Consider the following 26,736-nt stretch of genomic DNA (forward strand, 5'->3'; position numbering starts at 1 on the left):
TTAAAAATACCTGGTAACACTAAGACATGGTCCCAAAGCAGTGGTTCAACTCCTGCTCTGAAATGGGTGAAATCTGGTTTTGAACTGACTTCCCTCCTTCCAGGTGGACATCCTAATTACAGGGTTCTTGATGGAACAGAGAGCACAACTTCTTATTCTGGTATACCTGTTAAGGAAATGCAGCAAAAAATAACAATCACAGGATTGTTTCAGGAAAACAGTCACCACAAAAAACCCACCTAGTTTTTGTCAGGATCCTGCGTCACACAGATGAACTGAGACGAGAGGTACTCAAAACCCTTGTTACTTCTGAAAATATGGAATATGAGAAATATTTTTGAACAGATGAAACTGATTGTGAGAGCTGTGCAAATAGGAACATGGCAATGCAATAGAAACAGTATCATGATTAGCAGAAACTATTTTGACAGCTTCTTCCTACAGATTTTCCTTTTTGTGACCATGACACAGAAAGGTAAAACTCTTAAGTTTTTGGGGCTTTTCTTGTTTGTTTATCACATGTTAAGAGCCTCGCTGAATCAAGAGCAAGAATCTCATGCTGTGTTTTGATACTTTAAAAAATAAAATTGCTAATAGTTATGTAGTACTAAGTTAATTGTAGCCCGTTGTCTAGAAATAATATAAGGATTTATAGCAACTTTTTCAGTCCCACTTTCCAAACTCACTTAAAAGTTACACAGTATACAAAATGAGTATTAGTGGTGCATTAGATGAGGAGAAAACAAAATCTAGTGCACTGGTCCAAAATTTCTAGACTGCTCAGTTGCTGATATGCCCCAAATCGATTCAGTTTTAACTGAATTTAATTCAGGCTCATTTCAGTGATACAGAGAATGTCTACATTCACTTCTACTGCATCTACTCCCTTAAGTATCTATTTTTTTAATTTTGATACTCAACTGAACTATTTTCATGGAAAAAGTCTAAAAGCACAGGAGGCTGAAGTTTCCAGTTTCAGAACAGGTGAAATAGGAACCCTGCCCATATGCTGTCCTGCTCATAATCTCTAGAAAAGCAAAGGTATAGTTTAATATGTATCCAGAAACTTATTTTTTGTTTTTTTGGAACTTGTTTTTTCCCTCCTTTTTAACCAAGGCTACTGAAAGAGTACAAATTTCTGTAAATACGAAGCGAAATTCTTTCTTTTCATGCAGTGTCAGGTGGAAGATAGTACTCACCTGTAAAGCTAGACAAGAATCTTCTGAAGCAGGTAATTTTCCAGGAAAATATTAACCATCCCTTTAATCCACTTACCAATCTTGTTCAGCATACTTTCAGAATGGTGTTCTAACTTCAGGGAGATAGTAATTTTCAACAACAGATGCACATGTAAATATTTGTTCTATTTATTGTGGAAACACCAAAGACACAATATAGCTTTAACATAGTCCCACTGAACAGCTACTAATTTAATCTGAACTTCACACTGTTTATTGTGGAAATGCTGCAGACACAAACACAGATTTAAACACAGTTCTACCATCAGAGAACATGACACTTCAAGGAAGGTCAAAACAAAATGGCTCTTAAAGCTAAAAAGAAGAGGCAGATGCCATTTCCTAGAAATGAAGGAAGGTAGGCTCCACTGGAGCAGCTTTAGTACTGGGCTTTTCTTTTGGATTGGTGGTAAATGAAAAACCCAGAGCCCAGTGATTTTTCTTTTTTACCTAATTGCTCCAATCCAGGAATCTTTGGCACAGGAATTTTCCTTTGCTTTGTGACTACAAGATTATTCAGCCATTTGTTCTTAACAAGGCCACTGTTTTCATAGACTTCATTTAATCCTACTGTGTGGCATTTAATTGCATGTTGTGCAAAGGATGCTCTTGAGTGTGAAATTCTATGTTGACAGGAGACTAACAACATCAGGTTATGATTGCACTAATTCTTTTTTCCTCTACTTTTATGTGACTAACAAACAAGGCTGTTAGAGAAGAGAACTGATTTTCCTCATTATTCCCTACACTGGCCTTATTTTATTTCATTTACACGGACAAGTGGACAAATATATCCACACGCAAGAGGAAGAATTCCACTGCATTGATTTAAAGAAACAAAAAATGAACTGCCAGACTGGAAGTTATTTTAAGGTAAGCATGCAGATACTCTATTTCTAGTTCACTCTTGCACACTGCCTAGACTTAAACCACAGAGTTGCACTGCTTCTTCTTTGCACAGATGAATAAAAATGAGGCCTATGTAAAAAAACCTGCACCACAGAGAACAGTAACACATGGCTTATTCTGTCAGTCACAATGGTACATTTTACTTCCTCATTGCTCTGTATCACTTGTGAAGCTATATTCATGAAAGAGGGAATGTTTATATATTTTAAACTTGTGCGTAGAATAGAATAAAATCAGGTGTGCATTTCTTAGACATCAATTAAAACACTGACAAAATAAAAGCATTATAAAAGATTGTAGAAAACTAGAGCTCTTCTAGACTTTTAAACAGCAAAAAACCTATCAATCTCATTATGGAAGTCAAAACACTTTTTTGGGCACAATTCTTTGCATGCCATTCCTCCTTACAGTGCTACATAATCACTTTGCTTTTTCCTCTCATTTCAGTATCAACAAACATCTGCCTACAAGTTAATTCAGAAAATATTAATTAAAAACTGGAAAGAATTGGAGCCTAGCACACCAATTTAAAATGTTGTCTCTGATCATATATTTGATATCAAGTCCTAGCATGAAACTGTTATATTTAATCCAAGTAGTTTCTTGTTAGGAAATAGCACACATATGCTGTCAAATGATTTTCAGTACAAAAGATATACAGATAAAATTGTTTAACTGAAAAGCTCTGAAGACTCCTAGGCATCAGTAGGGAAGGCACTTTTCCGGTCACATAATTCTAGCACATTGGGATTCAGCACAGCTTTGGTATTTCAACATCTCCTTCAGTTTCTATGCAGGTGATATCCACTGACTGCCCAGTCCTGAACTTCTCCACTTGCAAATAATGCAAAGAAAATTGCTCCAAACAGATTAATAGAAGCAGCAATATAGAAAACAGTCTGCCATTCTCCCACAGTATTCTGTCAAAAGGGGGGGGAAAAAAATGCAGTCAATTTGCAGCTCCACACTCAAGACAAAAGTAATTTTAAAACCAACGCTACATACCTTGCCTATTTAAATGTAAATGCTATTCAGCATGATTTCATACCAACATAAAAGCATTATAAACATAAAAGATCAAATCACCAGTATAGTCAACTTCAGTTAATAATACAGCTTACACAGATAGTCCTATCAGAATTGCATTAGACCATCTGGATCAGTTTATCATCCGAGATGCAGAACTTTCATATCAAAATTCACATTTGCACAAAGGCTACACAAATTCACAGAGAATGTTACTTAAGGGGGAACACTACCTTGCTTTCAAGTCAGGTGATCCAAGAGCTGAAGTGCTCTGCACTACGCAGTAAGCTATTCTTAATGACAACTATGTGGATATTCTAGAATTATAAGCATTTTAGCCCAAATAAGGTAGCTATCTTTACTCAGATTTCAAGAGGAATCCTCTAAACTCTGGTATTTAAGAAAGGCCTTAAGACATGGGTAGCAAAGAGCTGTGGTTTGTTTGGTTTGGGGTTTTTTCTTCTTCTTGTCTTTTCAAATGAAGAAGTAATATCTGTAGATGTCGTAAAGCTTTTTTTCCTTTTTTTTTTTTTTTAACTTCCGGATGACTACTGTAACAAACCTGTAAATAGCTTTACTACAAAAACAGAATTATACCAGAACAGTACATTAGTATGGGGGAAAAAAAACCCTAAACCAAACAAAAAGAAAACCCCACTTGTTAAGATGTCTGGAAGAATTCTTTTGTTTGGATTTATGTATTAATTAATATTTCCATATTATTTTTAAGGAAATCACTGGAATGATCACCAACTCCAAAAATTCAACTGTATCAATAAACTTACTCCTCCCATCTTCCTTTCTTAATAGATTTTAGAGTAATTCATATAGTTGATTCAAAAAAACCCTCCAAAACAAACCAAAAATCAAACAACTCCTTGCTCCCTTCTTCTATTCCAAATCACCCTTTGACTAAACCATCTTGGAAGACAAATCTAACACTGTTCAAGTTACGTGTCTTGTGAAACTAGCACAGCTTACAATGTCCTAATCCGGTAACATACATACAGAGGGATGCATTATAAAACCCACACATTTTAATTTAGTTTCTCACTCATCTGACAAATGCTGACCTTATAACTCAACACCTCACATGAGACTGATTTTAAAAAAAAACAAGTAAGAACTTGTATTAATTTGCTAAAATAATACCACAACTCTCTCATTTAGTTGGCATTTTAGCAGAGTTTTACTGTGATAAAAACACTTTCATTTTATTCCTAGAGAACATAAGGGGTGAGTCACTAAAATTTTAAAGTGGACTTTGATTTTATTTACCTCTATTTTCCTGATCAGAATCCGAAGAATAAAGGCTAGGAATTAAGTTGCTCACAGCAACGGAACAGTGCAACTTACTTGTATAACCCAGATTTCATTTAATGATTTCATTTAATGACCCAGACTTGAGAAGACAAAATGTCCATTCAATGGAGATAAAAATATAACAACTGAAAAAAATGGTAAGCAGACTTACATTATGAGTGAGGTTCTTTGCAATAACTGGCCCCACCATTCCTGGGATAGTAGCAAAAGAATTTGTGATCCCAAGGAGAATTCCAGCATACCTGCAAGAGCAATTGTTCACGCTCCTTATTAACTTATCCTGCTTATCAGTCATGGAAACAATTTTGCCTAACCTGATCGCATAGGCCTCATCTTGATCACACAGACAAATTAAAACAGAAATATTCCAGTGAGAATGGCTTGTTTTCATTCTAGTAACAACTCACTGACAAGTTCGTACATACATTTTTAGGGACATGGTGTAGTGGTGGACTTGGCAGTGTTCGGTTAACAGTTGGACTTGATGTTCTTAAAGGTCCTTTCCAACCTAAATGATTCTATATGTCTCTATTTCCCAGAGATTAGTTTAGGTAACATAAATTACTCATGGCTTTGCTCAGGGTTCCATAATCAAAACCCACATCCCCTTTGCGAAGTCACAACCAAACTGCCTGGAATGGATCCATCGGAGAAGTCAGAAAAGAAACGCTGCACGCCTTGAAGTGGAAAGACAACAAGGAGTACGACAGAGTGCTGTTTGGCAACAGTAAGAGTTGGTTCAGCTATCATTACTAAAAAGTGTCTGCCACGAAGGCAATAGCACCAGTTCGGACGGATAGCCCCGCTTACACTACAGAGCGTATGTTCCAAAGACCTGAGTTCAGAGCACTGCGGCAGTCCTTCCCCTCAAGGTCAAAGCCAATGGGAAATGGATCTGACTTAACCAGTTCTGCTGGTTGCCATTCCCGCAGCTCCATTCTGAGGTTTCCTGCTCCATGAACGTGTTGCTCTATCACACACAGGTGCATGCATGTGCACCGATGGCCATAAAAACTTGCTGGGAAAAGCCGGTAACTTGCTTAATATCTGAGCCTCGGCACCTCATCTCTAGGCAATTAAAGATCTCTCTCGTAGGAGTGTTGCAATACCAAAAGATCATACCACAAGTGCAGGCTTGTGAGAGAGACTGAAGAGAAATAAGAGCTAGACATTCTACAGCAGAGCTCAACCTTCCAACCACCAGAGCACGGATCCCCGCAGTCCAGATTTTCAAGGTGGATTTGCTGGCTGAAGAATCATACAAAATACTAATAGTCACAGTTTACCACAGGAGAAAAGAGTTATCTCCCAGTGATCATTTTAGGCTGTTTAGCAGAGTGAAATTATGTCCTCACCAATTTTAACATAACAGAAATATAATTTAATCTCTAAAGAGAAATGCATAGCGTTGACATTTTATTTACTGAAACAGGAGAATTCAACGGTACAGCATTGTTACAAAAGATTGTGATATGTGTATCCAGTCCAACAATAGTCAAGAAACATGTGTTTCTTCCTGAGAAAGAGAATCAATTATGTAGTCTACTAGTTGATTTTTTCTTGAAAGTCAACACGTCAGCTTAAAGCATGGCAATATATTCAAGACTGAGCTCCAATGCCTTAATTAAAACAATCCTTTTTTCTTACAAATGTAGCATTTAGTCTTCTTATCTCAGAAAGTGTTTAAGAATTAATAAGCTTTTATGAAGCTGAATGTGAAACTGTAAAAGTTTCCCTTAGGCAGATAAGCACATATAGAAAAACTCCATTTAAAGCCCTTAAGTAGAAACAAACGCATTTTGTCTTCAAAATGTTTAAGCGCTACAATACTGCTAACACACACTTTCAAAACAAAACATAGTTTAATAGTTTCCCTGGTCACCAAAGTTCTTTGGCAATCAATTGCTGGCTAAATGCCTCTGGTTATGCCCAGTGTTTCTGACATAGGTTGCATTCTTGATAACGCTCACTGTTTGATGCAGATAACTGCTATGCCACTCCCTCAGCACAGCGGAGACTCCTATATGAAACGGGAAAGCAAAAAGTGATGTGTCTGTAGAGCAACACTAATAGTAAGCTGTTGGTCAGGTTCTTATGGCATAGCGGGGATAACCAAATAGAAATCAACTTGCAGAGCAGTTAAGTAGTAAAATCAAGAGCGAAAAAAAAGATATGTGAATTGTTTAGTGTGTAACAGAGCCACAGGAATATTATGAGGGCTCATGGTAACAGCAATACTAAAAATTGCAATCATGGCAACATACTGAAGTAGATTTAAAGAGCTAGAATAGAATACATTTTCCCCACAAGAACAATCTTGTCTCCCTCTCGTCCCCAACCCCCCCAATTCAATACACTGATGGCATAATAAATACATGTTAGAAACCAAAACCACATAGCAAATATTGTTTTTCCCTCAGTATCAGTATTTTCATTCACTTTTTCCTGTGAATATAATAATTATTTCTTTGGTATAATGCAAGTTTTAGTAGCAACAAGGGACCCTTTGCTATTCTAGTCAGCATACTTTTAACCAATTAAAATGGGCATGTAAGTGCATTTTGAAACTGTTTTGAATCACTTCTGGTTATTCTAATATCTTTCAGTAAATTAAAAAAAAAAATTGAGCTCTGGGTAAACTCTTAACAGAGGTTTCCTTCACAGTTTTATGCAGACCCCATTTTCAGATTTCTACAATTATGTCAAACATTTCCTTGAAATTGTGAATGTCTGCCTTGGCCATTTCATCCAACAAAGTTCAGACAGTCACAAAAAGGGGGAAAAAAAGGCTTCTTTTCTCTCTCATCTTAGATGTTTCTGTATTTCTGTATTTGAAGAAATTATTTTTTTAAGACCTTTGTTACAAGGACATGCCCTTTTCCTTTTCTGTCTCCATTTAGAGAATGGCTGATTTCAGTGAAACAGCATCAACCCTGACCATGTTCCCATCCAGGAAAGTTTTCCTGTACATACAGCCATTCATCTAGAGGGGCAATGCCAGGCCAAAGTTCCTGAACTATCAGCAAGGCACCTGCCCCTCCTGCACTCATAATCAGTATGCTCCCTTCAGCCTGATAGGAAAGAAGGTCTAGAGAAACTTGTATGGTTTAAACACAATGGGAATAAAAGCAGGACTTTGTCGACGGTAGGAAGAATAGAGTGGGATTTGGTCAGAGGGATCAGCAGCAGTTCACATGCTGAGTCTAATTAAGCCTGCTAACATGTATCAGCATCATGCCACATGATTTTTTTCAACACCTAAAATACTCTGTATACTGTCATATAGAAATTCACCCTTGAAATAAACACATTAGAAATGCAAAGTGAATTATCTCTCAACACACACAACATCCTAGCTCTGGAAACCTCAGCCGTCACCTGCATACAGAAGTTCCTTGTGCATATGCCTCATGGAGGCACACGCTGCAGTTGTGTGATTTCCTTCTTCCTGCGACAGCTCTGTTGCACTCAGTGGACAGATTGAATTGTACTCACTTAATGAGCACCATTTAAAATTTTGTTTCACTTCACTTGCTCAATGCATGGACTCAAGCCTTACCTTCTGTGTACTATCCAGCTGTTGCAAGTAGAATTTTAATCATCCCATACACTTTCCAGCAGAACTCTTCACGATACTAGTTTATTTTCACAACACTCTTGAGAGATGGAGATGACAACGTGAAACAAAAACATAGGCCAAGAATGTATGTGCCTACTGGATGCTAGATTTGAGATCCTCAGGATCTCATTTTAAGAGTATTTAACAGCATTGTTCATTTATTCAAAGCACAGTTCCACTGACTTCTGTCTGCACTCTGAGTAATACCATTTTTGCAAAGCAGAACTTAATAGTTCGAAGAGGCATACGAAAACAAGCAATAAATCAGCTAGGCCTCAATTAGTCTCACTGGATCCAAAATTAGCTTCTCAGCTGAGATGTTTTAAGTTTGGACTCCAGCTGCTGCAGACTCTCTTTACATATTATGGCAGTCTGAAGCAGCCTCAAGAAGTTCCCATCACTCTTCATAACTACAGAACTCTTAGAAGTCCAGATTCCTCAAGCCAGAAGGTATGAACATGGTCCTCACAGATGATCACACTAGAGTCTGATCCAACTGACTTACCACATGCAAACTCTGTGACAGAGCACTGAAAGGACTGAATTCCCAAGAGCAATGTTCAGCTACCTTAAACATGGCCCTTCTTTTCTCCTGTAATGCCCTGCCTTAGCCATTATGTTCTCTGCAGCTACTACAGCTATGAGGTAGAGGGTTTAGGAAAGAATGCCAGTCTCCCTCTCTATACAACACTCAGCCATTTCTAGAGCAGGATCTACCCTGTGCACTGAGCGAAGAAACGGTCCTGTGCAGGGGAATTTTACAACAATGACACAAAGACTAATTTGTGATGCACAAAGAAAAGGAGGCAAATCAAAACTGCACAGGTATCCAAGTCCTGCCATTAAGAAACTTACAGTAGTAAAGTCTTTGCACATCAATGCTTATGTTTTGTATTTTTAAACACAGAGACATAGACATAAAATAAATAACTCCAACTCCAAGCCAATGTTTTACATTTTTAGGAAACTAACTGTTGTAGTTCTGCAAAGCTAAGCTTGAAACAGAAGTTGTATAATGGCCCCGTAATACCCCAGATTGCATCATGAATTGATCATGAATCAAATAGGACAATAATCTAGTAAATATAATTACAGGAATTAGATCATTTATTACTGCAGGATCAAAAATGGAATTATTCTAAACTGTTGTTTGTATAATCTGCGAAACTTGAACTTTTTGCAAATACAGTGCTTAAAACTGTAAACCTGAGTCACTGTCAGCATTTACATTCCAGTCTGTACAGCACATGATCCATAGCTAAATCTCCCAGGCACCCCAGCAATAAAAAAAAACCAAAGCGGTCATAAATGTATCACATGCACTAACAATAGCTTCAGCAATACTTACGAAGGTGCTATGTCCAGATGGTTGATGCTGTAGCCAGATGTACAAAATCCTCCAAGTGTTGTTGATATGGTCACAAATGCAACAGCCAGTGCATAGTTGCAGCCTATGAATCCAGCTGCTACTAAGAACACCGCAGGTCCAATCATTCCTTTAAGACAAAAAATCTTAGAATCAGTGGACTTTTAACAAGAGGAACATTAAGAGGCCCTATGCTGCGTGTAGATTTTCCATACAACTTCCACCACCCCCTAGTGTACAGAATCCAGCACTGCACTACATGCATTACAGTGGGCCTGTATGGAAGAACAGATGGGTTGCAAACTTGTGCTGGAAACAGTAACCAGACCAGAAAAATCCCACTCTAGCTTCAAAGAACAAACTTCAACTAAATAAAAAAACTTAACAAAAATCAACAGATACTAAAAATGACTTCAAAAATTAATTTTATTTATTGTTATAAAAATAACAGAAGTCACACTGACACTGGTAGGTGAACAGTGCACTGCAAAGAAATTATCCCCATGTAACTCTCCAGGTTTCAGGAACAAACACTGACTTCTGCAGATCGTAGTAAAGTACAGTTGGAAGGGTTCATACAAATACATACATACGTGTGTGTGTGTGTATATATATATATGCATATTTCTCCCGCAGGCACCTTCTAGAATGAGTTTTATTTCACATTTACAAGACCTGAATGACTGGTGTATCTATACTGGAGCCTGCTGTACAATTTAGAGAACCCAGGCTAGCTTTAGAGATGCTACATCAGGTACTGGAAACAGCTTAGCAAGCCATCATGAGCCAGTGCATGCTGCTTCCTGTCTGCAGTCAGCTTTGGTACCCATTTCCCAGTACCAGAGCCCATTTACATGACCCCATCATGACGTCTGTAAACAGCTCCAAGTACATTCTTTTTTGTTGATGAAGCCAACCTAACAGTCCTGCTTTTCCTAAGACAACAGCATGTTTCCCCCTCAGTTGTACATACTTGGGTGTGAGGCCCTGCAGTCAACTAGATCACCAAAACGGTGTAGGCTTAAAATAAAAAAATGCTTGAGAGTCTATTATAAGAGCTGCTTTAAAGAAAGCAATTGAATCAGCAGAACTGAGAAGGCAGCAAGGATGGACATACACCAAGCAGGCTGCAACTTCTGTGGATCCTGTGCCTAACCTTCCCCCCACACACACTTCTTTCCCCTGCCCCCTCTTTTAATCATCAATCAACTTCTCCTTCCTTAATACAGCCTTTACCTGTATTCATTAAAAACCTGATCTTGTTGATCTCTTGGTGATTTCAGATCATCTCCCAACTAGTCAAGAGCATTTTGGATTCTATTTGGTCTTCCTACCCTGGTAGCAACTGTAAATTTTGCAAGTGTATTCCTATTCAGTTACTTAAGTCTTAAATAAACAAAACACTGAACAACGCAGGGCTGGGAATAGGCTTATGCAGAACAATATCCCGTCCCAATGTGAGAAAGCCACTCACAAGGTATCATTCTGTCAAGCTATTATCTCCACTTTAATGGTGAATCTGCCTGACAATTTATTTAATCAGTTTGCTTATAGGAATTATGTATCTTGACCTAAACAAAGCTTCCAGCAATCTCTTATCAGTCTCTTACTCAATGGGCCTACTATTTTAGGGAAAAAGATAGGATTGACTCTTCACAAATTAATGTACAAATACAGCTGCTCCTCTCAAGCCATGCACAATCCTGCCTAATCTCACAGCAGAATGTTACACGACTGTCCCAAACCCTTCATTTTTCCCAGATGGATATTATGGTATGTTCCAAACAGAGATGATACTTGTACCTACCTATTAGGGTAAAGCATTTGCGAACACAAACAGTGGACAAGTTCTGTTTTTCCCGTAAATAATCAGCAATTTGCCCAGACAGGATTATACATAACCAGCAGCCAAAATAAGGTAGGGCAGACAAAAAACCGTTCTGTTAAGGAAATTTAAAAAAAGACAGTTAAAACACTGAAACGACAATTCAGTATGCTGAAAAAATCACTTGTGCTGGAGCATTAACAGAGACTGAACCAGAGGCATCAAAACAATCTGTCCACATAACTATTGTTGGTATTACCATAGGAAAGAAACCTAGGCACAGAAAAAGCAAAGCATTTTAAAGTTACCAATGTATAAACTCTCCATTGCAAGACTTAATCCATAACTACCAATGCAGGCAGACCAAAAACTTAAAGATTTAAATCAGAAACTGGGCTGGGGAAAAAAAAAACTATACATGAAGGTATCTTGTGGACATTACCCTGATCGTGCAAGTTTCCAGAAACACCAATTTCAAGTAGGACAGACTATCAAGTGCGTTACTAGGGTAAGTGGAAGATGTAAGTATTACTCAGAATTTTGAAAGCTACATGGAATCTCAGGGTTTTGTACTACTATAACTCTTCAACATTACATTATCCCGTATCTATCTGCTGAAACATCTGATGCTGGCTGTAATCAGAGACAAGATACAGAACTAGGACCTTCATCACATCCAGGCTGGACATCCTATGATCCCAAAGCAAAGATATTATTCAGGACCTGACATTACTTACACTAAAGTAACTTGTTAATTCCCATTACTTTAAACAAGAGCTGTTTAGAGACTTCTGCCTGATTCTGCATGTTTTTCTGATGAGGGGAAGCAAAAGGTACTACTAAACTGCATAAGTTCACAGCCTTTCCATACAATTATGGGTAATTACTGATAACAAAGCTACAATTTGACTTAATCTGTGATGAAAAAGAGGTATTTGGATAGCTATTGGATAGAAATACTCTAATGTTTATACACTATTATAAAATGTATATTTGTCAAAGAAGTGAAAGCTTCCCTAGGAAATTTAATTTGAAATGAGACTGGAAACACATCCCCACCCAAAATCCACTCTATCAGCACTCAAACATGCTGCCTGTTGGGTTTCAATGCTCAGCTTTCAAAAGCAGTAAGTAAAATTTTTTAAAATAGAAGATAGTCTCAGTAATAAAAAACCAACTTCTTTTGAAGCACTGTTCAAAGACACAGCATTATTTTTAACCAATCCCTTTAATATAGTATGGAAACTGGTAGACTATACAGTAGCAATTGTATAATATTTTAAACAGTAATGCAATTTCCATCTAAATGCCTGGCAACAAAGTTAGTCCGACACTACTTTGCAGGCTTGTTGGTTGTTCTTTTTGTAAATGTTCACAACAGTCAGTACTCTAAGCACTCTAAAAAGAAGAAACATAACTCAGAGACATAGGAAACCACTTCACAGCAGAACCTGTTAGCCTTTAATGCAACAGTGTTTTACAAAACACATGCAATTGAGGACTGTGGTAGCAAATTACTTTCATAGATGTTTACGTAGGTATTCCCTCAAGACACATAATAATAAACCCAACCAGCAACTTCAGCTATTTTTTCCAGCCATTTTGCAGCTTGCCCTGCTGCAACCTTCTCTTCTAACACTGAGATTCCACATCTTGTTTTCTAGCATCACCTTTTTCTTGCATGGCATACATCTTCAGTTTGCTCTAAACCAATCTCATATGTTAAATCAGGAAAAGGCTATGCCAAACTTCTTGAAATTTCTGAGCACCTTTTTACTTGGGCTGTACCAGCTTCTCCAGGTAAACTATGCTATCACCAGAACTTTCTCATTAAAGAAAGATCAATACAGTCAAGTAATTCCTATAAATAAGAATGTTCCACCTCCCCCCCTCCCCCCAATTTTTCCCTGATAAATAATTAAATTTTTAAAAATTTCCTTAAGGTCCAGATATAGTGCTTTTCAAGTCTATGGTTTTGTTTCATCCTACTTACCTTGCTAAGAAAAGGTATTTTACCTCTGCTGCTCATTGAAGAAAGGGAAAAAAAGTGACAATTTGGAAAGGGATCCAAGTAGACTGAAGACCCCACCCCCCCTTAAAATACTTTCAAAAATGCCACTTGTCCAATCATTACATTCAAAGGTTCTTAAGCAGGTTCCTCTACTCTAAACAGCAGGTAAGATCTCTGTTATTTCATTTCTTTAGTTCAGAAGAAAGTGACTATATGTTTATTTATCTCACCTCCTGTGCATCAAACCGCAGGATCTCCTTCATGTATGTGGGCAAGAGCGTAAGAAGCGTATAGAAAGTCCAGTTATAAGAGAAGTGAGCCACAACAATAGCCCAGAGTGGAAGGGACTCCAGTATAGGTCTCCAGGGAACAGATTTCTGTGTAGAAAGCTAGCAAGCATGAGGCAGAGAAAAAAGGAAGAGAAAGAGTGATCAGGACATTGATATGAACATTTACTAAGTACAATGTTTTGATCCTATCCGAATCTATGCTGATCATCCATTCTGATGGGCACAAAATAAGTCTCAGAGGATAGATGCAAGTCATCAGCAATGAATGAATTACTGTGTTCAGTTCTCACTGAAGGAATACTAATGCATGTTACTTCTCTGTTGTTTACTATTGCAAAGTAAACCAATTACTATTACATTTTGTAATCAAAATTTCAAAAAGTATGCCTTCCCTTGTTGAGATGTGTTGCCTCCTGCTTTTACTATAAATGATTAAATATTTAAAGTCACCCATCACGTGTTTGTTCAGCTGAATTTTTCCTACTCAATCCTAGATACTAACTTTGGTCCCTCAGCCAGCTTCACAGGTCACAAAGACATATCCCCAGTCACAGGAATAAACTCTTAGGCACACTTTAGGAACTCTCTCATTAGCATTTTCAAAATGTTTTCTCCGCAAACAGTAATCTCTTTCTTACTCTAGAAGACACATTGAAAAAAAAGTTGTAAAATGTTGTATTGCAAAGCTTGAAGACATTATACAGGTCTGGATCTAGTTTAAAGAGAAGTGATAGACTTGAGCTTTTTATTTAAAAAGCACCGCAATAACATCTGTGACAAAAGGCATTATTATAAATGCTTTGTTTGATTACTGATTGTTTCTCACTTATACAACTGCATTATATTTTTAATTCTGCCTCTATCTTAGATTAAGGATGTTTTTCTAGACATCACAGAGCATGATGCTAATGACAATATTTGTGGTTTATGTTCTTACTTAAGTAAGTATGGCTATATTAAAGTGCTGTACCTGATCTTTTAGAGAAGACAGTATATATTCTCTTTCAGCATGTGAAATGCTCCTGTGAGTTTCTGGTGTATCACTAACCAACCACATCCAGAAGAAGAACCATAATACGCCAAGTGCACCTATCGTTGAGAAAAGATGGGTGAAGATATAGAAACAAAAACATAAGCAATTATATTAAGTGAATAACACTCTCAGATGATTTAGTTAGAAGTTTTTTTCCAAATACTCTAATATAATTTTAATGAACATTATTTTTCTATCTACTTACCAACAGTAGTTCCCTGAAGTGGCTTAAAAATGCACATTTAGAGGTAATAAACAATAAAGAGGACTAAGCAGGAAAATGGTTTTTTTTGTGGGTTTGGTTTTTTGGGTTTTTTTAATTCCACTTGGAATTGCCTCATACAGCAAGAAAGTTGCATACACATACATATTGTATTTTTATCAGTCACATGGAACAGCCACAAAGGACATGGCTTACCCAGAGGAAATAAAAACTCACATTAAGTTTAATCACAAAAAATACTTTGTGCACATACACAGAATAGCCCTACGTACAGCCTAACTGATGTACCAATCCTCCTTTTCTTTTTTAAGCCAAACCCCAGAACTATCCTTTGAAAAAGGGAACTTCTCAATAGTTGGTGCAAATCAACTGTACTTTTATATAACTGTAACACTGTAACTTATTTCACTTTGTCCAATTCTTTGTTTTGAACCCTTTTTGTTTATACAAACATTGGAGGTGGTTTTGCTGAGAAAAGCATAACTCTTTTCTTTTATTCCAATTCTCCCTTCCCCATGCAGAATACGAAACAGCTCAGACATGTAAATAGACCTATAAAAAGCATCAGTTAGATCTATGACATGCTGTTAGAAAATATTTTCTGTGTTTGAGCTTCTAGAAGATAACTCACAGTAAACATGCTATGCCTTGCATTTTGGGAATTTCTTCAGGGTTCCTGTGACTGCTAGAGAGATTTTCCACACAGTTTCCATTTAAAGCAGCAGTAACTTTTCACATGTTCCTTCATTCAGAGTAGAAGTTTGTTCCTGGGATTAAAGTTATTAACTCAATTTCACACTTCAAATAAGAAATTTCAGCCTGTTGATTCCAAGTGGTGGGAGAGTTAAGAGCATTGGACTTGTACCAGCTTTTGTCCAACTCCGAGACAGCTTTGCTCACTGAAAGCAAGGCTTACATAGCCACACACAGGAATCTACTTAGCTTTAAATATCTCTAATTTCCAAGGAGGAATAAAATAGCAACCCTACATATCAAACACGTTTTTAAAACTCAAAATAAGTTTTATAATATACCATGCTTTTCAAAAAAAATATGGATTGCACTTCTAATAATATAAAAAAACTTACCAAATATGTAAAACACGTAAACCCAGTTCATATAATAGCAAATTAAACCAGAGAGTGGCAGAGAGACAACAGTTCCAAGCTGCGCACCTACCGGAAGAAACGAAAACAAAGTGGTAAAACAATAATTAGATCTCCGATAGACCCTTTAAACTTAGTGGCATTTCACAGCTATTTTATTTTATTTTTCTGTAATAAATCATGCAGAAAAGATTTGTCACCACCACTAGAGGGCTGTCATTCCCCCTTAAAGAAACACATACACAATAAGCTGCTTCAGCAGCTTCAAGTAAACAGAGCCACAAAGCCCTAAGCATCCAAAATTACAAGCAAAAAGCTATCCAAGACAGGCATTCTTGGCACATTCATCTCCAATAAAGTGATGGCTCTAGTACATCCAAAACAATGCAAATTAGACAACTGCCATTGCTGGAAAAAAGAGAGAGCTCATCACAGTATAATTAAAGACTTGGGGGCAGGATAATATTCTGACTTGATATAATCAGTTTGCATTTCTCGTAACTCCTACTACCTCCACAGAAACAGGAATGCTAGAAACAAGAGCCAGAAGGCATTCATATAACCAGCAGGTTCAAATCCCATGGTCCCTGAATTCGACAGGGTGTAGGATCAGGCAAGGAAGAAGGGAAAGATGAGTACATTACAGTTCAGATACAAGCCAAAAAAGCAGAAAAGAACTATTCCTGAGTTTATAATTCAATATACATTTTGCAAGGATGGCAGGTTCCACACACCACACCACCACCCCCAAATCTAAACTAGAAGCCCAACCCATATTTTTTACATACTTTGGAACTCCACTGGTGATAAATAGTAGACCTTGTCTCTTAATGTTAGTTATACAATCACTTCTCCAAACCCAGTCTCAACTCAGAAAACATTAGATCATGTTGATACGCTGGCTGCCTAGATTCCACCTTCATGGAAACAATAATTTTTATTTGAGGCAGAAAGTTTCAACCACGAACAACAAAACCACATACACCATGCAAAATATAAATCAGAATAACAACTACATATAACCTCAATCATATGTTCTCTCAGAAAATCAACATGAACATGATTAAATAAACCACAGACCACATGACTGCCAGTCATGAAAATGGGGGGGAAAGGAAACACTCTGCTAAGTTTACGCAAGATGCCTTATCCATCCACGACTGCTAACAATTGGCTGTTCAAGGCCACAGCCTCTTCTCACTATTATAGCAGCATATACTTTCACGAGACACAAAAGGACAGTTTAAAAGCCCCCAACTGCTAAATGCAGTAGATGTCAGTCCCAACCCTGTGCTCTCTGCTTAACTTCTATGCTGGCTCCCGCATGAAGAATTCTTTTAAAGCAGATTTAATTCACTAATAAGGCAGAAAACAGATTTTAAAAAGCTTTCTGCTGCATTGGGTGTGTTAAAGCGGCTCATGGAAGGGTCTGATGAGTGCCTGAAATAGCACAAAGGAAGGAATGAGACACTTGGCTAAGAGGGAAGTGAGGAAATGTGAGGAAGAAAGGATTAAGGCTTCATTCCTGTTGGCACAAGTGAGCCACTAGACTGGCTTAGCTGATTGAGAAACTGTAGCCACAGTTTACATAGTATAGCCCTGTCCTCTTGATGACACCCAGGTCAAATAAGAACGCTGTAACAGAATTAATATTAACAAGAGTGAGTAAACCAAACCATTACTTCATTAAGTGAATTCAAAATTTGTCATCCTCAAAGAAATAATATCAATTTTGACTAGTAAATTTAGAAAGCAACATTTTTCATCTGCCCCACTAATACTGTATTTAGCAATGTGACTGACCAGTAAACCCCTAAAACAGATGAAGGCTCAGTGGAGATGGGCAAGAGCAATGTGTCAATGAAGATCAGGGAATAATGCAGGGTGTGACTGACCACAGCTTTTGCAAAGAAAGCTGACTTTATCTCAACACAAAGGGGACCAGAGAGTGGCCTTTGTTTTAGATAAACAGCTAAGTCAGTTGAGTGGATCAGATGGTGGTGTAAATGTTTCTCTCCAAGTTCATTAAAAGTTTGACTGTCTCCCTGAGTTAGCCAGACCAGCACCAGAGGAATGAACATGTGGCTCAGCCCAACATAAAGTATAAAAAATAAACAACTAACAACAGAATTTCTAAGAGAACAACAGACTTGCGCTGCCTTCAACCCACATATTCCTTCCTGGCAACTAGGGATTCCCAGCATCATGACGGTGAGCATATTAGTGACCAGTAATGCAAACGTGTACTGCAACTGCTATATTTTGCTAAGTGTTAACTTACATTTGAACTGTGCATTCAGTATATTTTGTATCACTCTGCTAAATCAAAAATCTTGCGTAAAATCAAATATCTTCAAACAGGTAAATTTGATATCAAACATCACACTTTCCACACGTAGAATATCTAAGAGAATCTGGTCAGGGAGTATTGGAGTCTGATAAGGAGCTCTTGCAGCAATACCTTGGACATTTTCTTCTTTGAGTTCCTCATAAAACAGTTTAAAAAAACCAAAAAAACAAAAAACCAAACACCTCTGTCCTGTGATTCTGCCCCAGCTTTTCTGTTCTAGATCTTCTTTACTCACAGTATCTTCTATTAATCAGCTTCACAGTAACTCTTTGCACCACCATATACCAAAGTTAGACTGAAGTGTATACTTAGTTGCAGATCAATACCTTTTCTCAGGGTTACAAAAGCCATGAATAAATGAAGATAATGAATGCAAAGCAAGATTTAATTCAATGTTACTCTTTCCAGATTAAATGCTGATTAAAATTTAGAATATAAATCCCTTTGATTTAAGTCAATCCTCCCTGTTACTGCAGTAAAAATGTATAATCCCATTATCAGCGTGGGAATTTCTCACCTGCATATGAAATACTAAGGAGCTTGCTGCGTTCCAGAGGAGGAGCCCAAGAAGACCACATTGAATGCATAGCTGGGAAGGTAACACCCTAGAAAACAACATTTTGTTCTGTTGAAATGCAACAATTTCAGACCTCCCTTTAATTTTGCATGTTTCAAAGCATATTTCATTAAAAAGCAGTAGTTAGGGTTCTTGTTTAGCAAGAAACTACTTTAAAAACTGTGCAAGGCATGAGAGTAAGAAGGCAGAATTAATTTCTCCTGCCTTTGTTTCTGTATATACTGGAAAAGCTGCAAGAATACAAACAATACTGTTCTGAGCATATTGTTTCTAACAAATGAGAAGGGATTACTCTAGTTTTGTCTTAAGTGTCCTTCAAAATAAAACCTTTTTCTTATTCGAAAAGCTTAGGCTAAAATATAGGGCAAACTTTTTAATTATTAAAAAAAATTTAAACTAAGCTACTCAGAATGAAACAATACATACACTACTCTGGCATACCGATACCCACAGGGTCTAATCACTATGATTTATTAATAAATTATTCAGATACATTTTCAAGTTACATAAGGAAAAAGCGTTACCTCTCCCAGTCCTTCCAAGGCTCTGACAGCTATGAGGTAGCCAACTCCCAAATTTGCAGCTAAGGGAGTAAGCAAGGTGAATACAGAGGTACCAAAGACGCCAAACCCCAGCAATAGCTTCCCTCCAATTTTGCTTGCGATATAGCCTCCTGGAATCTGAGTAATGATATAGCCATAGAAAAAAGAACCAAGGATCCATCCCTGAGTATCAGCATCCCAAGAATACTTTTCCCCCTAAAAAGAGGAGAGAAAAAAAACCAACAAAACCAACCCAAAATACAGTAAGTTCAAAATAGCAGTTTCTCTGACCATATTTTATGTAACTTTGATCCATCATTTAGTCCTTTACACCTAAATTACAAATTTTTCATGGTCTCCTTCCTCTACACACATCTATACTGCAATCAAACTTGTGTTGAAAGCTAATTCAGGGAGTTTACAGTCTGTCCAGACATATCTGGGGTCTAAGCAACTTGGGTTAGGTGACAAAGGTACAGACTACGTAGTCTGCATGAGTGTGAATCCCACTTCTGTATCACAGTGTGGACATCATCGTGGTCTAGAAAATGGCTTTTCCTGCTGAAAATTTATTGACAGAAAAGCAAACATGGAGATGCAGATGCTTAAATTTAATATAAAGAGAGAGCAACCAAGGACAGGACTCACAAGGGTAGGTGGAAGAATGGGCTAAGCACAACAGAGGGAAGATGAGTTTAGCAGACAAAGTAATAAAAGCAAAGATGATTGAGATAAAGAGCCTGAAGCTATAAAGGAAGTCAGCAAGAAGACATGAGCTGTTGCCCAATAAAGTGATTTTGAAATTTAGGATCATTTCCAAAAGCCCAATTTATAATCACCTAAATGAGCAGCATACATTTCACAGAAGTGATGAGATAGAATCTTCCTCCCATAAAGTTCACAGTTATAATTTGCTCGTGATAAATAATAAATGACCTCTAAACAAGCAAACAAAATGAAGGCAGGAAGACAGCAAGAGTGCTCAGTAATAAACTTCAATTATAAGATGAGATCTATGCAAGTCCAAATTCACAAAGTTGGTGTTTTGTTTTGTTTTTTTAAATCATTTTTTCATATCCAACAGTTCAGTTAATAAATGTGATTTTAAGGATTACTGGAAGGGAAGTCAGAGATAAAGGATATAAAGACAAGAATCATGATCTGGGAAAGAGATCAAAGAAGTGAGGAGAAAAATATTTTGTAATGAAATTTCATGCCATTGAAACTGTACAAAGAACAGGCAAATATGGATACTGATGTGAGCTCTGACGCAGATATAACAGTAACAGTCGATCACTGGCATATAAAACAGTGAGTCATAGTATATCTATGAGGTCAGATTAGCCAATTTGTAAGGAAGAGCACAGAAAGGATGTACATAAAAAACCTGACCTTGAGCACAGCACTTCTAAATTAGCTAGTCATTTAAGGCTATTATTTTTCAGAATAGCTTTAAAAGAACCACTGAAAAGGCCATCTGGTAAAAAGCAGCCTGTACTCTTGCCACCTAACCATGAGTCATCAATCACAAACTTCAGTTTAAAACACTTTTACATGCCATATTACAGGACAACATGTTTGAGACCTCACCGTTGTGTTGCGAGGAACATTTATGGTGGAGGAATGCTCTGGACACACATTGGAAGTTGTATTCTTTGCTAAGCTTATGTTAGGTTCTACCATATCCACCAAAGCAACGCTTAGATTCACACGTAAGGCATACAGGAGGAAGAACCCAAAAAAGGCCAGTAGAGCTAGATTGTAGCGAGCTGAGCAGCATGCAGGGACTGAAACGAGAGTAAAGGAAAAATTTTTGTTTTAACAGAACCTAACAAAGTAAGAACAACTGATAAGTAGTTTTTACTAATAAACTCAGAAATTTATGGGTAAGAAAAAAATAGGCAAGTAAACAAGGCAATTGTTCTAGTCTTAAGGGGTGTATTCAATAGGGGTAGAGGCTGAGGGTGGGCTGGGGGAAGCCCACTTTTCTGCTGGTGTGCAAAACAGATGCGATTCTGGTTTAGACAACTCGTAGCTACCTGCACAAGTGTAGGGGTTGCAGTGGAAGTGCGGTTTATGGTCTGCGGAAATGGATTTAGAAACATGGTTTCAATAGTCCTCGCCAAAATATAGTAATATTTATTCAAAGTAGAACTTCACACTAAAAAAAACCCCCAAGATTAGTGGGAAGCCTGTCATATACATGAAAACGGTGCAAAAAAACCAAAGACTCTTAAAGTAGTGTTAAAGAACAGTCATTGAGATTCCAGACTGTTTTCTAGGACAAGTTTTCCTTCTGTAAGTTTGCTTATAAAAGAATATGCATTTGTTGACAGCTGCCAAACAGAGAAAGCTAGCAGAAAGGGGAACGGCAAACACCACGTGGCACTGTGAAATAGCAAGTTTCCCAGTTGCCCAGTACACCCCTCTTCTGCAGCCACCATACAACAATGAAGTTGACAAAGGCAAATGAGTCTTAGATTCAGCATACAACCTGTGTGGTGGCATTAAGTTGACTGTCAGCTGTTTAAACCCAGGTATCAGACTTTGCACTGTAACACAGTTATCGATCCTCTTCTACAGTAGTACACAGCAGCACTTGGCAGAGATCGTTCATCAGCACCAGGAGATTCAGATCTGAGTTGAGCTGTAACTTGTCCAGCACATCACCAGTGGCAATAAATTTTGTATCTACACAAAATACAGTTTACAGCTCTGCAGATACTCTTTATGAACTGGGAATGGTTAAACAAACATGAGCAGAAATGTCAAATTGTTGAGAAACTACTTGAAGAATCTGCGGAATTTACAGATGGTTAAGGGGTGGAGTTTCCCCCCCTGTGAGGAAACTATGGTGCTAACTGAAAATTTTATAACCTGGACGTCTGAAACTCTGGGAGGGTTGAGGATCAGCACCTACAGATATTACATTGGTCTATGGTGATCTCATCTTTGTGACTATTCAGAATTCAAATGACGAATACAACAAGTGTATCTGTGAACAACAGGATTGACTGGAGCTTCATTTGCTACTGCAGTATGTCTCTTGACTGGATTCTGTGATCTGCAGTAAGCAGCAAAAAAGCATGCCCTGTGGACAAGCTATCTAAAGACTCTCCCCTTCCCCGTAACTTCCTTGAAACAAGGAATACGCCTATGCAATTTTGTCTTTTTTTCAGTGGGAACACCAACAGAGTCTTTCTGCAAGACTGCATTTTTCATAGTAGCACAAGTAGCAGAACTTTCCCATTTTTGAAGTCTCTAACCCTGACCAACTTTATGTGAAGTTCATTATGGCTGCGTAAGTTGTCAAAATGACAGAGAGAGGCTGTATTTGCTATGTTCATTTAGTAAATGAGAATAAGTGAGGCTACTGTGCAAACACGCAAAGCACCTTCCAGACCTGCGGTAATTGCCAGTCTTGCCTCGGCAGCATTTGAAAAAGTCATATCTGATTTTTAAATGACATGAAGGAGAGTAGCCAAAATTTTATTGCTTACTTTAAAAACAACAGGCACCAAGAGCAGGAAGTGCTTACTGCACAAAAACTAGTCAAACAGCTTTGTTGTCCTTTATTGTTGTTTAAAAAGCAATTTGGCTTAAGTAGAAAATGTACAGTCATATAATTTATAACAATGAATACAATTACAGGTAAAGCTAATTAAACTTCTCACTGCCTGTATTTGCTGGGGTTAAACAATAATAACAGAAGGCTGAGCATCACACTGATGATGTAACCCTTGCTTGGAAATGCAGATTAACTGGGACATCCATTACTCTTCCGCTGGAAGCCTCTTACTAATATACATCTTCTCTGGAGAGCAAGCTCCACAAAACAGATGTGCAAGAACTGAAGTTCACTAATGTCAGATTTTTTTCAACTATAAATAGTTCATCATAAAAATCTAACAAACATGTACATCTGCCAGTCTGAAACAAATGGCTGCTGAAATTATCGCTTCCCTGTCTTTCCACCAAGTGCATTTGCAATACCTGAGAACATTAGATCAGGCTAACAGAACAGAAGATTCGAGAAGATTCCAGACGCGTTTCAGTCACCCACCTCTTCAGGAGATTGCTATAATCAAAGAGACACAGACATTCACCCCCCTAAAGCTTAAGGCAGCAAACTGTGATGTTCAAGGTCTTACCTTGATTGGTAGTCTTGGGTCCTACATCTACAGTTAATTCTGATTTCAGGGGCATGTTTTATAATACTGTAGCTATAACTGAATGAGATTCTTAAATTGCAGTTAAGAAAATAGGTCTGTGCCGCAAGTTGCGCTGCAGTTAAAGGAAGTTGCTCTGCTGCTGTATTTGTCCTTGTGGGTGAGGTGAACCACCTCAACTGGAGCACGATGCATTGTGCAAACTTAAGAACGTATTGCTTTAATAACAGACTTGAACTCAAATTTCTCTCTTTCTGGCACTTTTAAGACATTTTGTTAGCAGCCCCTCTTGCTGCAGCTACACGTCTCCCAAGCAGGCTGGAGTATTTTGGGGCGGCATAGTGAAGAAACTTAAAATCTTACTTTGCTCTTCATAGTTTGTACGTTCTGGGAAACAAGACAGCACAGACAACCCCCTAAACACCTCAGCCCTGTTGTTAAGCCCTGATCCCACAACGGCCCTCCTCCCCTATAATTAGTTATCCTCGTGCCTTCTTCCACCCTCCTTCCTCTCCATACTTCCACAACGAGCAATCAATCTTGCTCAAATTCTGTCCTAAAGCGAAATCCCGCCCTAACCTCGCAGGACCCCAGCCGTCATTAACATTTAAGCTGGAATGACCCCCACTCGTCCCTCACTGACGGGACACCAAGCCAAGGGCGGGTATTTACAGCCCAATTCCGTGACAGGGCTGCACCCCTGTGTGTCCCCACACACACACCCCCGTGCCGAGGACGGAGCCCCCCGCCATCCCCGTCAGGGCTCAGGGCCGTCTTTAACCGAACCCTCCCCGACGCCGCCGCGTCCCCCACGATCGAACGCCGCCTCACGGCGCGGGGCGGGAAGCGAAGCCCCCGAGGCGGCGGAGAGGGGCCCGGCCGCCGCGGGACCCGGGCCGGCCCTCACCCTCACAGGGCGACGGCTGCGGCAGGGCCGGGCCCGGCTCGGCTCCCCTCAGGGACGCTCCCGGCCCGGGCCCTGCGGCTCCATGGCAACGCCTCCCCGCTCCTCCTCTCACCCGTGCCGGGCTGGGACTCCTTCAGCAGCGGGGTGCGGTCCTCTCCCTCTTGGGTCTCCATCTCGCTGCCACCCGGACCGCGCAGCGCGCCCAGGGCCAGACCGCCGTCCGCCACCGCTGAGAGGACGGCAGCGCGGCTGGCCGCGCCGCAAACCCGCCCGCCCCGCTCCGCTCTGCCCCGCCGGCGCCGGGCAGCGGCAGCCGCCGGCCGTCATGTGACGGGCGCTGCCGGGCGGAAACGGCCTCAGCCGCAGCGCGGCGCCGCTGCCGGCCGGCCCTCGGCGGCCATCTTTGGTGAGGGCAGCGGCCGCGGCGGCCCGCCCATCTGCAGCGCGAAGGCGGCCGCTCCCTCCCTCGGGGCGGGCGGGCGGTCTGTCTGTCTGTCTGTCTGTCTGACTGACTGACTGACTGAGTGACTGGACTGACTGACCGACTGACTGGCTGGACTGACTGACTGACTGGATTGACTGGCTGACTGACTAGCTGGACTGACTGACTGACTGGACTGACTGACTGACAGAAAGCTGGGCTGCGGGTGGCCCGTGGCAGCTGTTTTGGGAAAAGTTCCTCTTATTTAGGACAAATCTCACCGGGTGAATCACGCCTTCCCTTCCCATGGCAACTGGCGAGGCAGGTGTTGGGCTTCTCTGTAACCGCTAAAGTGCCTGGCCGCTTGAGCTGCGTTATGACAATAAATTGGCATTACCTGCAGCACAGGACCTTTTTATTCCGTGCGCAGCACCCAATTCCAGGAGCGAGGCCTTGAAAGGCACCAGTATAAATGAATAAGCACCACAGCATATGTAATAGAGATTTTCCTCCTGGAATCAGTGGGCTTCAACCTCAGTCAAAACTAACAACAGGGTAGATGCCTTCAAGTTTTACAGGCTTTTACCTCTGCTCATCTGTGCCCTTGCCAGGGCTGAGTGCTGAGTCATTTTGACGATCCCGCCGGCCATCTGCTGAAACCCTTGGCTTTGCTAGATGCCCGTGCCATCATACCGATGTGTAAATAACTGCCTGGGAAATTCTGCGTACTGGAAAATGGAAGAATGTAAAAGATTCCTGGCAGCGTATTCAGCTGTATCATTTCACCCAAGGTAGATATACTGAATTTGCAAGCATCAACAGAATGACTGCTGCTGTGGACAGGTCACATGGTATTACATCTAAGCAAACACGTGAAGCAAAACAGAACTTCTGTTCTGGTTCTGAAATTTAGCATAAGAGTGTCTTCTGTGAGTCAGACTTACCTGGAAGTCGCTCTTACAGCCAACATTACAGAAGGAAAACCAGTTGTTTTATTCTGACACAGCACACATCCAACATGAGAAGTGGAGATTTGGTTTGTCGTACTTGGAAGACTTTAGCTTTGTATTTCACACGGGCTGGACTCTTCTTGGCCTTTCCGTACATACCATCAGGGAGAGACCCCTGTGCGCAAAGCCAATGAGGGAGGCAGTCTGGGGGCGTACGTGCCAGGACTGATGTGCTGCACAGGGTCATGAGTACCATCACTTCCATCCATAGGCTGAACCCCAAGGTCTCCCTAGACTCCTCTTATCATAACACAAAGAGGATGAGGGACTTCAGGGACTGGAGCGGTAGACAAAGCTTTTCCTAGGCTTCCCCTTTTTTTTTACCTCTCTCTTATTTCTTCTCAGCAAAGCAAGTTGTATCTTAAGTCTACCTAGACTGTCAGTGTGGGATAATGCCAACAAACCTTGCGGTAGCAAGGAACGTGGATTTCTCTGTCCTGCTGCGTCCTTCTTGGATCTTGCAGACCCTCACTGGTGAGTGAATCTTCCTCGCTTAGTGACACACTGCACCAAAAGCAGCTTGATTGCAAGGCTGCAGCCCCAGAGTCAAAAGGTGATGCCCATAAATACAGATCTAGGACTGTGTGAGGAGCATTGACCTTGTCACAGCAGATAAGAATAATCTTTCCTCATTCCCCAGAGGCTGACTTTGTGTACAGCTGTATGTAAACAGGCCTGGTTTGCCTCTGGCCAGCCTACTAGGCAATGCTGGTTGTTGCCTGTGCTTAGCTCTGCCCGGTTCGGTGTCACACTTGTGATGCAGTCCTGATGTGAAGTATTTGAAGTATTTT

The 26,736-nt window shown here is 39.7% G+C and overlaps 1 protein-coding gene across 3 annotated transcripts; it reads right to left on the bottom strand.

Annotated features, from left to right (window-relative positions):
* Positions 1–1,345: 1,345 nt before the first annotated feature.
* SLC17A5 (solute carrier family 17 member 5) lies at positions 1,346–24,802 on the bottom strand. 3 transcript variants are annotated; one of them, XM_049818092.1, is made up of 11 exons: positions 24,627–24,802; positions 21,029–21,225; positions 19,421–19,654; positions 18,837–18,924; positions 15,952–16,038; positions 14,578–14,696; positions 13,548–13,706; positions 11,289–11,421; positions 9,464–9,611; positions 4,648–4,738; positions 1,346–3,067 (listed from the first exon to the last, which is right to left on the bottom strand). In XM_049818092.1, the coding sequence occupies exons 1-11, from the start codon at positions 24,685–24,687 to the stop codon at positions 2,930–2,932; spliced, it is 1,455 nt and encodes a 484-aa protein (XP_049674049.1). In that variant the 5' UTR covers positions 24,688–24,802; the 3' UTR covers positions 1,346–2,929. The 3 variants fall into 3 exon arrangements, with proteins under 3 accessions (XP_049674049.1, XP_049674050.1, XP_049674051.1); XM_049818093.1 differs by lacking the exon at positions 24,627–24,802 and adding an exon at positions 23,432–23,482; XM_049818094.1 differs by lacking the exon at positions 24,627–24,802 and adding an exon at positions 21,933–22,006.
* Positions 24,803–26,736: the final 1,934 nt, after the last annotated feature.

The sequence above is a fragment of the Accipiter gentilis genome, chromosome 15 (genome assembly GCF_929443795.1).
Source record: "Accipiter gentilis chromosome 15, bAccGen1.1, whole genome shotgun sequence".
Lineage (NCBI taxonomy): Eukaryota > Metazoa > Chordata > Aves > Accipitriformes > Accipitridae > Astur > Astur gentilis.

Coding starts and splice junctions, on each gene's coding strand:
- SLC17A5 (XM_049818092.1), bottom strand. CDS start 24,687: ATGGAGACCCAAGAGGGAGAGGACCGCACCCCGCTGCTGAAGGAGTCC. Junction 21,226..24,626: donor GGAGTCCCAGCCCGGCACGG/GTGAGAGGAGGA, acceptor CTCTCGTTTCAG/TCCCTGCATGCTGCTCAGCT. Junction 11,422..13,547: donor TGCGGTTTGATGCACAGGAG/GTGAGATAAATA, acceptor TTTCCTTAACAG/AACGGTTTTTTGTCTGCCCT.